General features: G+C 38.2%; 2 protein-coding genes across 9 annotated transcripts in view; one reads left to right on the forward strand and one right to left on the reverse strand.

Moving 5' to 3' along the window:
• Window positions 1-891: 891 nt before the first annotated feature.
• Window positions 892-5,195, forward strand: PNRC2 (proline-rich nuclear receptor coactivator 2). Of its 8 annotated transcripts, none has more exons than XM_011945588.1 (3): window positions 892-1,039; window positions 2,694-2,899; window positions 3,196-5,195. In XM_011945588.1, exon 3 carries the CDS (start codon window positions 3,214-3,216, stop codon window positions 3,631-3,633), a length of 420 nt encoding a protein of 139 aa, XP_011800978.1. In that variant the 5' UTR covers window positions 892-1,039; window positions 2,694-2,899; window positions 3,196-3,213; the 3' UTR covers window positions 3,634-5,195. The 8 variants fall into 8 exon arrangements, with proteins under 8 accessions (XP_011800978.1, XP_011800981.1, XP_011800975.1 ...); XM_011945591.1 differs by lacking the exon at window positions 892-1,039 and adding an exon at window positions 1,073-1,261; XM_011945585.1 differs by lacking the exon at window positions 892-1,039 and adding an exon at window positions 1,577-1,782.
• Window positions 5,196-6,507: 1,312 nt separating this feature from the next.
• Window positions 6,508-11,570, reverse strand: part of SRSF10 (serine/arginine-rich splicing factor 10) — a 16,364-nt gene continuing 11,301 nt past the window's right edge. Inside the window, exon 6 of the mRNA XM_011945611.1 lies at window positions 6,508-9,411. Within this exon, the coding sequence (XP_011801001.1) occupies window positions 9,351-9,411 (61 nt within the window). The 3' untranslated portion in view covers window positions 6,508-9,350. The remainder of the gene's footprint in view (window positions 9,412-11,570) is intronic.

The following is an 11,570-nucleotide window of genomic DNA, read 5'->3' on the forward strand; positions in this document are numbered from 1 at the left end:
AGCATCAGAAAGTCCCTATGCTCAAAAATACCTCTTTTATCAAATTAGATTAACAAACTGCATCTCTTAAGATGCAGTAATTTTTCTTAAGATCCAATGGCTAGAATATAGGAATTTGGGTTGGATTGGGAAGTGGGGGATGAGGGTGGCAAAAAATTGAAGATTAAAAAACGAAATACAGGCCGGGTGTGGTGGCTCACGCCTATAATCCCAGCACTTTGAGTGGCTGAGGCGGGCGGATCACCTGAGGTAAGGAGTTCGAGACCAGCCTGGCCAACATGGTGAACTCCTGTCTCTACTAAAAGTACAAAAATTAGCAGGGTGTGTTTGCGGGCGCCTGTAATCCCAGCTACTCAGGAGGCTGAGGCAGGAGAATCGCTTGAGCCCAGGAGGCACAGGTTGCAGTGAGCCGAGATTGTGCCACTGCACTCCAGCCTGGGCGACAGAGCGAGACTCCGTTTCAAAAATAAACGACAAATTACATGAGATTTATAAAAAGTTGGTAAATACAAATTATTTAATGTAAACTTACGTATGTATGTATCCATGTGTATACACGAACAAACTGGGAATGTACTGAGACTTGATTTTGTACCGTTTATCCCAGAATTATTCACGCTTATTGAAATTAGTGTTCTCTTTTAAAAGATTCACATTGGGTTGCTTACACATATACTCCAAAGAAATTGCCCTTTTCCCCTTACCTGCATCTGGCTGGCATAATCAACTGAACAATATTCTCTTTCTTTCCTTTTTTTCACCTACAAGTGGGGCAGAAAGGGGAAGGGAGCAGCCCTCATTCTCTCAGCAAACTTATTGTGCACTGACCACGCGCGAAAGCGCTGTGCTCAGAGAAACAAAACCTAACCAGTTGTGGCCCTCGAGGGTGTGTGGGTGGGGAGAGCTGCAGGCACAGGAAACTGTAACACGGCGCGTTAAGGGCTTTAACTGAACTTAAGGACCAATGGGGCCACCAAGCAGGAAGTGACTGACTTGCCCGCGTGTGTCTGAACCGCTTTCACAGGGAGTCAACTTTTGAGTAACTGCGGGGCTGGAGGGTGAGGGGCCCCGGAGGGAACCGCAGGGACGCGCCGACTTCGGACGCGGAGTTGTGGATGTGGGAGAGAGGCGACCCAGAAGTCGAGGCCCGAGGCGGGCGGGGGCTGGGCTCTGGCAAGCGGCTTTCTGGAGTATCCTCCATCTGTCAATACAGGCTACGCGGCTCAGTGGCCCTAATTCGAGAACCAAACGTCCCCCGCCGGTCAGTCTTTTCCCTCAGGGCAGTCCCAAGGGCAGCGAGCCCGCGCGCACGAGAGCCGAGCGGGAAGAATAGCCGAGAGCCAGCGGCCGGGGCCTTGGCGGGCCAGGGGCGCGGGGAGGCCGCCGTGGCAAGGCCGTAGACACCCGCGGACAGGGCAGTTACTCCCGGCATGCTCCTCCTCCCCGGGCGGATTTCAAACCCTCGGCAGCCCCACCTCCCCGCCTTCGCCCCCGGCCTGCCCCAGCAACAGGCGGTGGCCCGCTTCTCATTGGCCAGGCCTGCGCTGTCGTGTTTTGATTGGCCGCAGAGCCGCCTGGCCCTGCTTCTGCGGTCGCCGCCGACTCCATTTTGTCGGTAGAGGCAGAAGGAAGAGGTTGGGTTGTAGAAGCTGGGTTGGCCGGCAGCTTGCTCATCGGTGTTCGTGGGCTTTGTCGGTCCGTGCCTCGTCTCTCCCTGGAAAGGGAGGGAGGCTTCGACGTTGAGAGGGAGCCACTGCCGCCGTAGTTCCGAGCTTGAAGTCGGTAAGTAGCGGCTGCGCTCCGGGCGCGGCCATGTTGGTGGCTGCGCTCCCCATTGTTGGGGGAAGGAGGCGAGCGGAGGCGAGATCCGGGCACCCGGGCGGTCGCAGCGCCCCGACCCCTGCGGCTCCGGTGAGATGGGGCCACTGGGAAGTCAAGCCCGTGTGGCGTCTGAGGCGGCGAGTTTTCCAAGTTCGAGTTGTGAATGACTCACAGTCCGGAAATGGCAATTTATTTAGGGTGGTTTATCTGTTTGGAAGGCTCTCTTACCCCTTTGAAAGGAGGGGGCTTAACTATTTGGTAACTTTTCTTGGAACATCAAATTAAAACCAAACCTTGAACGTTGAGCCGTTCCCTCTAGGGAGACATTTTTATAGATTTGAGATGGGCTTAGACTGTTAGGGTTTGTGAGAACTTATTTTAAGACGGGAGGAGGCGAGGGTGTTCATAACCAAAGGAAACACTGCGTGATGTCTACATGTTCCAAGAGACTGAAAATGGATGTGACGTGTGTGGAAAGATTGAAAAATTCTGGTGGGAGTTTAAAAACACGGTCTCTTTTGAAAATCCGCCTGAAGCCAGTTTTTTTATATGACTCTTAACATTTAACACTTCGTTATTTGATTTTATACGTGAGAGAATCTGAAGGTCTTTCCCAGGAAAAAGATAAAAACAAAACTTACTGCGGGACTTCGAGACATTTCCAAAAATTCTCCAGGAGTGACTGGATCTCAAGGGTGAAGTGTTTTTAAATGATCGTGGTTATGAGGTCAAAGAAAGCCATCTTAAGATAAATTTTCTACCTTTTAGTTCAGGAAGTGGCCTTCTTTACAGTCAACGATTTTTGTAGTAAATCTAAATGATCACTTTCTCAACGTGTTTTTGAAATAATCAAGTAATCTTTACTTTTCTAGCTAGGACTTCTCTCAAACTTGTGTGCTGAGGAGACTCAGATGTTGGCCTCAGCTCCTAGGCTGAACTCAGCAGATCGGCCCATGAAAACTTCTGTATTGAGACAAAGGAAAGGATCTGTCAGAAAGCAACACTTGTTATCTTGGGCTTGGCAGCAAGGAAGAGGACAGGTAGTGGAGATCCTGCAATCTGAAAAGCAGACTGAAAGGTAATCATCATAATGGGCAAATATTTTATGATGGAGCCATCCTAAACTAATTGTTTTTATTTTAAAATAGATTATGCAGATTTGTGGGTAAGCTCATTTTTCTTGAGAGGTATAACAATAAAGGTTGTGCATATATTGGAGTCTAAACAGCCTGCTTTTTGAATTTAAAGCAGCTGAATAGCCTATTACTGAGTCTTGTTCAAAATATCTGGAGTTATAAGTTGGAGCCATAGAAGCTTCTTACAGATTTGAACTTAATGGAATTTTACTCAATATTTGTTTACATTCACTTGTAGGTGACAAAGAAGCTGAAGATGGGTGGTGGAGAGAGGTATAACATTCCAGCCCCTCAATCTAGAAATGTTAGTAAGAACCAACAACAGCTTAACAGACAGAAGACCAAGGATCAGAATTCCCAGATGAAGATTGTTCATAAGAAAAAAGAAAGAGGACATGGTTATAACTCATCAGCAGCTGCTTGGCAGGCCATGCAAAGTGGGGGGAAGAACAAAAATTTTCCAAATAATCAGAGTTGGAATTCTAGCTTATCAGGTCCCAGCTTACTTTTTAAATCTCAAGCTAATCAGAACTATGCTGGTGCCAAATTTAGTGAGCCACCATCACCAAGTGTTCTTCCCAAACCACCAAGCCACTGGGTCCCTGTTTCCTTTAATCCCTCAGATAAGGAAATAATGACATTTCAACTTAAAACCTTACTTAAAGTACAGGTATAAAGACAAATGTTAAAATTATGATCACGGATAGTTGTCAATTGGTCTGAAACAAATTCGCTAAGGAATTAATCTATTTGTGTAGAACTGCTAATTAATGTAAAAAAAATAGACCATCTCGTGTTGTGTGCACTGTGATACAATGGTAGTATCAGTGCAACTTAAACTAATGGTATTTGATATTAAGTGTTCTCAACTGAGTAACTTTTAAGTGGAAAACAAGTTTAGATTTGGGGAGTGGTAAAGGAATCAGCTTTTTCTATTGTTAGGGGAAGATAGTAATTTCTCATTCATGGATTAGATTGTTGAAAGTTGGTGAATCAGATTATAAGCTTCAAGCTAACACAAGGATTCAGAATTAGGTAAACACCTGAAAGTTTAGTATATTAGAAACACCCAAACCAGTAATATGCTAACAACCTGATGCACTGCTGAAAGAAAATGTGAATTTTTTGTAATAATTGCATTTTAGTGAATTGTACAATGGGTGGAAAGGGCATTTAGAGCTCATTAGAATGAGACATAGTACATCCCAATGGCCCTGTTTATTAAATATAATGGATTAAGTGTCTGTCAACAAATATACCAAAACCATTTTTTTATAGAAACAGTATTTAATGGTCACTCAATAGCTTTCAAAATACATTTTTGTATTACAGCACTGCGCAAGCTATTCTAATAGTGATCTGGCCTCATTCCTGCAAAGCTTGCTTTGGGGAGTTGGATAATGTGAAAATTTTAAGTACCTAGGGGAGAAAGAGCCATGTACATATCTGTAATAAACTTGTAGCATATGTAAAGTTTTATTGGCCTTTATCTTACGAAAATGGAATATTTTAGTATGAATTTGCTGAATGTAAGACCGTGGACTGTTTTTTATAGTATGGCCTAATTTTAAAGGTCCAAAATAATTTGTTTTTAAAGTTTGCCCTTGTGCTAAAGTGCCAGTGTTTGTATGTTATACTTGATTTGATTGTAAACTACATTTCAAAGTAAATCCAAGTGTAGTAAGTTTTATAACTAAAAAGGTTTAAGCTGCTAAAACTATTTTTAAGAGATGTGAAATGCAGTATGGGACTATTTTTTTTTCCTCCTCTAAGCCCAAAGATTAACTGGAGTCCCTCCAACCTTACAGATTTTTGGGTTTCGCAATCTTATAACCTAGGATACAGGTAGTTTTGAGTATGGTGCCAGTGATGTTTGGTTTTTGTTTGGTCAAGGGTAGGTGCAACCCAACGGACCACTTATGCAAAAGATGTACTCTTGCATAATACATTGATAACATGTTTTGCCAACCTTAAGAGTAAATGCTTAAACATAAGCGAAACCAGTAGAAGGTATGTGGGTCAGTTTAAAAATTTTGTTAATGCCCTATTTTGTAATTTGGCACCTCTTTTGATGCCTAAGCTGTATTTCTCCAAATAAATCAAGATGAAGTACTGCCCAAGTTAAATATTGATAGCCTAAAGACAAGTTTATATGGTACTTAATGTACATGATATAAATTTGAAGCATAAAATTAAATAAAATTGTTTTTCCCCATTGGCTTGGTTTTATTTTAAAAATGGTTTTGATTGCTTAATATTCTTTTTAAAAATGTCACTGACTTGAAGCTCATAATATACTCAATACTCAAAACTCTTGGACTTCTCTTAAATTTCTGATTATAAAAACAGTCACAACTAAAATGTGACAGGACTGTTGGCTTGAAAAGGGGCAACTAGTTTGCTGACTGATACAGACGATATTAGGATTTGACAGCTATGCAATTAAACAACTACTTGAGATTTCTCTCTCCCAGTAGTGCTAACAATTAAAAGGAAAAAAAAAAAGCCACACATGGAAAACGTCGCAAAGCTTTTCAAAGTTAATTCCATGATCTAGGTTCATAGAAAAAAAATTATGAAAGAATTTATCAAGTTGACAAGAACCCTTGTGTTTCAAAGTATGTTGACAGATCAAAGTACACGTAAGGGGACCCTCAGAAGAAAAGCATCACGACCACACCTTGCTGATACAGATTCCAAATGATAGAGCATCTTAAAACTAGTTTGAGTAATCCTTAAAATTCTACAACTAGTCCCATGGCAAAGCTGTATTTTTTCATGCAAACTAGGAAATGATTTGGAGTTAAGGCAGAACCAGCATTTTGTTTCCAGGGTAATTTCTGTGGACAATGCCAAGGATTAAAGAATTGAACTTCATGTACTGAACAAATCTCAGCCTAGGTGTCTGTTAAGTTAAGCTATATATTTAATACACTAGATTTTTTGTGGATTAATCTAGTAATACCCTAGATTTTTGGTCTGACTCAAGCAAAATGGGTAAATGGGAGTGGAAGATTACCTATAAAAATTTTAGCAGCTTAAGGGTAACCTGAATAAAAGGTCAGTAACTGTATGAACACTTCATACTTTAGGAAAGGTACTGATAGAGTTTTGGTTAGCCTACAGAATGGTGACAGGAATTTCCCAAATTGATGCAATCGTGAGAACCAAAAATAGTTGGTACAGAGAACTTACCATGTAAGGCTGCTGAAGTCAGCCATATTGTGAACCTTAAGTAAATGCTGTAATTTCAATTTCTCTTCTTTTTGATGGCAGTTATACTATGATGGAATCAGGTCCAAAACCTATCCTTAAGCTTAAAATAAATACTGATAAACTATCCTCTTCCCTAGAACAACTACAACACAGGAAAAAATCTGAAAGGTTTTGTGTAAGTTTTAGTTTCTAGTATTTTGGTTGCATTCTCGTAGGCAATTTGTAAAGCAAGAGGGACAGAGTGCATCTCTAAAACCTCTTATACAAATTAGGAAAAAGTGTACCCAGGTGGTTACAAATCTAAGGTAGAGCAAAGTCTTAAAAAAACCCAAGATTTATTTTTGGCTCCTAGACCAGTTTATTTCACTTTCCAGCATTCAAAGAAATGTGATCTGCAAAAAACTAGATACAAAGGCCTTTAACTTCTTTACAAACTATGGTTAGTTCTCAATGAATTTACATGCCTCACTTTTTATTCCAAGAAAAATTCCCATTGTGCAATACAAGGGTGAAACAGCTGTTACAAATACACAGAAACATAATAAAGATAACCAATACTGTTAGAGGAAGGGGCAGAGGAAAAAACCCAAGAGAAGAAACCTTTTCCACAGTGACTAGCAGAATGTCTTGTAGATACCAATAACTGAAGACAAACAGGTTGCTCACTTCTTCCTATCAAGTCATCCAATCTAAAATGAGAATAGTTCATGCCTAGGATAGGCTAACTATAGGCTTTGCTAGTCCTCCTTCCTAGTAGAATGCCATCAGATTATTCCTGAGCTATCGCTCAAGTCACAGCTACTTCAGAATATAATCTCAGGTTTTGTAAACAGGAACATGGTCAAAATGCAATACAATGGAAAATCTCTACAAGAGAATGAGATTTGAAAAGCCATGCTTAGAGTCTCTGAGCCACACAACCATGAGATCTTGGATAACATTTAATCTCTCATCCAGGAACATTATCCATTTGCCTTATAAGGTTGTGAGGAATGAATAGCATATGCAGGAAGCTATCACATGATGGGTATTCTACAAAGCACAATTTTCTCATCTGTAAAATGGGAATAATACCCATTTCCCAGGAGTGTTTTTAGGATTAAATAGGAATATTTGAAAAGCACATGGTTCAGCACAATAAGTGCTCAATAATATTGACAGCATTCAGTACAGAGAACCACAGAAGAGATCCTAAAGCAATTCATTCAACAGATGTAAAAATTAAAGAGGGCCTTTTCTGATTTACCATAATTAAATACTTTAGAGAACTACCGTTATTGCAGTTATGTATGTATTTACCTAAATTATTTAAAAACAAAATCCCAACTCAATAGGCAACTTAATTCCCCACCTTAAATGTCTTAACTTCAAAAGGAAATGGAGAAGGGAGGTAGAAGGCAAAAAAGTCTATGACCCCTACATATTCTTTTAAAAACACACAGAACCTCGGTCCTAAGAACCCACTATGTTAATGAGTGTGTAACGGTATACAAAATACTTTTTGTGATTAAATCTAGTCATTTTGGCTCTAAGTAAATTCTAAATCCCATTATATCAATTTTACTATCTCCAGGAAAATAAAGCTATAAAAACAATTCCCCATTTGATTAAACAACAACAAACATGGTAACAAAAGATGAAACAAGTGAAAAATTATGGGCTGTACCCTAGGATCTGACGCTTGCTGTGTCATCTTGGAAAAGTTCAAAAAAATTTCTAAAATAAAATATGAACAAAAATACCTCCATTTCATACCTCCCTTGAAAATATACCTCTGCTGTATTTTCAAAATTGCTATAAATTAAAAGCTTAAGACTCCACTTCCAGATTTTTAGTTAATAATTTTATATGGAAGGTTTTAAGTATGTGGCAAAAAAGATGACAAAAATAAAATGTGATGGAATCAATGTATAGGTAAAGAAACATCATATCCTAATAAGAAACTAAGGAATCCAAAACATTTTGTGATACTATAAAAGTTATTTATTCGCTATACACAGAACATGTCCCCTATGAAATGTACATGTAAATCACTAAAAAGTATAATTTGGTGAACATTTTCTCAATTACAGAACATACTAAATCAGTTGGGATAACAGCTGTCTGCCTCAAAATAATCTAATTATAGCACCCAGTCTCCTTTATACCTAATGCAAAGTTAAATACTTATTTTGGGGGTGATATCCTAGTATGTGTTTGGTGAGGCAAACAATATAACTCTAGTATATTACAGTCACTGCACAATAAACCAGTTTATTACAGATTAAAACAAATCATTTTTTCATTATTTGTAATAATGTGATCAAATACTGGATACTTTTAAATGGCAGATAACCACACAATTACTTATCTTTGATAGTATATTGTGTTCTATAATTACATTGATACGAATGGTGTAAAATATTGTTATGAATAATATACCTCAAACAAAGCAATGAGGCCATACTGTAATGATTCACTAGATTGTGCTCAGTAGACATTTACTGAATAAGGGAATAATCTATTTTTCTCCTCAATTATCCAGGACAATGATTTGCCCATAGTAAGGGCTCAATAAATATTTGCGGAACATACTGACTAGGAAAGAGGTGAGAAGAGATGGGCCCTCTTAGCTGGATGTCAAATATAATTGGAATTTACCTGGGAAGGAGAGTACTTAAAGAAAGATGTAAACTGCATGTGGTGTATACAAGTAAATAAACACAGATGCCAACAAAGCAAATGATTAAGCAGAAAACACTGGCACCAAAATAAACAAAGGCAAGATTCGCCAATAATGGCAAAAATGGAACTTTTATATTGGACCATACCTTTTCCCACCCGATTCAGTTTGAGACAGACCAACAGAGGCACTGTAAGAGACTATGGCTGTCTTCCTTGATATTCAGACATCCTAGTTTCCAATAATTTATTATGGACCTGTTACCCATGAATCAATATAAACCTATTCATATTTAGGGATTAGTTTCCACAAGTACAAAGTTGAATTTCCTTTTATTTGTCCTAAAATGCTTACTTTCAAACTTGAAGGGACTTCAATTATTCCATGTAGTTTTCGATAACATTCTTTTATCTTTTCAGACCAGAGTCAAAATATTCGTACAGTATTCATACTGCAGCACCTTCCACCCACCCTTTGGTCGCTTGAACTGCCCTTCTTTGGTTCTTTTTCCGCTTTCAGATCTTTCTTGAAGTGTAGTAAGCAGAACTGTACTGGGTATTCCAGCTGCAGTTTGGTCTTAAATAAAAGAAGGATGTTTGTCAGTTTGGTTTTCTTTATTCTTCTCTGTGGTATACAGGATTTTGTTAGTTGAACTGGATGTAGCAGCTTACTGGGCCAAATTTTCAAGAGAATAATACAATAGTTCCCAGGTCTTTCCCCTGGGATGTAACTTAACAGCTCATACTCTATGTAGCACCTTTCCTCTCTCACTGAAGCATTATCTCTCATTTTTCTTCTTGCTTACTTGGCTTAAAAAAAAAAATGCAGAGAGATCTTAAGTAAAAGGAGAGGTGAAGTGTGTCAGCCCTCATATGAGTATTGATATAACCATTCTATTTATTATTGAGCCCAGTACCACATACACAGTACGTACACTCAGTAGGTGGGGGACTCAACTACATCACCCAAAACTAACATAAAACACTACGTAAAGATCCTCATCAAGTATCAGTAGGATCCAAACTACCATGGGTTCAACGGTAATATAGTCCTTTTGAAGCTGTTAGGTGTGTCACTTTAGGAACATACAAGGTTCTCAATAGTCCAAGTCTAAAAATAAGTTGACACAAGTAAAAATAAAAATGAAATTAGGCCTTCAAGTTCTATACAGAAAATGAACAATTTCAATGAGCTATCTCCTCAATCTACTTCTCTCAAATTACAGTCTGTAAAACAAACAACCCCCCCCACCCCCCAAAACCAAGGACCAGGCCTTGGCTTAAATCCTGGCTCTGCCTTATAGTCTTTTCTTTGTGCCTCAGTTTCCTTATCTTTGATATGGGGAAAACAAAAGTATCTTTCTCATAGGGTTTTGTGAAGAGTAAATGAGTTAACACATAGCCTTTTCAAGTGTCTGGCACATCATGAATACTTAATAAATTAGCTATAATTGTCATCAAGTAGATAGAATTCGAACCACAAAATACCTAACCTACTTCCCCAAAGAGGTTATCACTTAATATTAGCTGCTCATCAACATTCAATTCAAATTGATTTAAAATCATGTCATAAACGTTAAGTCCCAATGCATCTTGTTTACGAAGAGGGAGAGCAGAATTACTGGTCCATCCAATAAAGAAAGGATAAACTTAGAATTGGCTGATCCAAATTTCATCTTAACACACTACCAAATAACCTCTTAAGTTAGTTAACCCAAGAGGCTCAATGAGCAATCATGAAACAACTTTGATATTACACAATGAATTTTTAACTACTGTGTAAAAGATGTACCTTTCTGACAAGTTCTATAATTTCCAAAGTAAAAGCTGTGCCTAGTGCAACACTGATTAAAAATATTCCTAAATCTATAAAGGGCTGTTTCCATTGTTATTTTAGAATCATATTCAATACTGTAATAATTCCAGTTAATCATATTTCCTTCATTTTGTTTTTATTATAGCATGTTTGCTTAATTTACAGCAAGCAGAAAATAAGCTGGGTCTTGTTTTGATCCAAACATTGATGTTTTAAAGGTTGTACACAATATTTGTTAAAAAGAACATATAAAAATACCTTTTTAGAAGCCTCTATAAGAAAGAAAATACAAAGTTTAACCCCACAACTTTCCTCTTTGCTAGAACTGCAAACTACTGCTACAGTTTTAAATAGACTTTTTGTTGTTTAAACTATACATCCAGGAAAATCTAAAAAAATTAAAGAAACGTGCATATAAATGATTGCATAGCAGAACATGAACATTAACTGCAAACAGTAAAGAAATGAAAGTTAGAAATACTATCAAATATACAAAGGTTCTAGAATCAATCCTTTAAACACATTCCACAAACAGTATTTAAAATCCATCGTTGTATTCTTTACAGGCAAACCCTAGATTACTAAAACCAAAATTGAAAAAAGTAATCCTCTAAAGGAATCGCTTCTCCATAATTCTCACTTATATCTGTAAGCAAGCAATCTGAGATTTTTAAAGATGCTAGCTTTTTATTCGGAAATGAAATTGGACATGTCAAGTCACTTTTGTCCCCAAAACGATCTTTCAGAGAAATACTAGAAATTATAAATGGTTAAGGGTATTACTTCATTTTTAGTCAGGTACTACACTGATAACCGAAAGCTCAGAAGATGTGACTCTTGCTTAAAACTGACTAATCCTTTTTCCCAAATTATCTTAAATTTCATGGCACCACAGAATCACCTAAAGTGAGTGTTGTCTT

The sequence above is a fragment of the Colobus angolensis genome, unplaced genomic scaffold (assembly GCF_000951035.1).
Source record: "Colobus angolensis palliatus isolate OR3802 unplaced genomic scaffold, Cang.pa_1.0 Scaffold240, whole genome shotgun sequence".
In the NCBI taxonomy this organism is placed as follows: Eukaryota; Metazoa; Chordata; class Mammalia; order Primates; family Cercopithecidae; genus Colobus; species Colobus angolensis.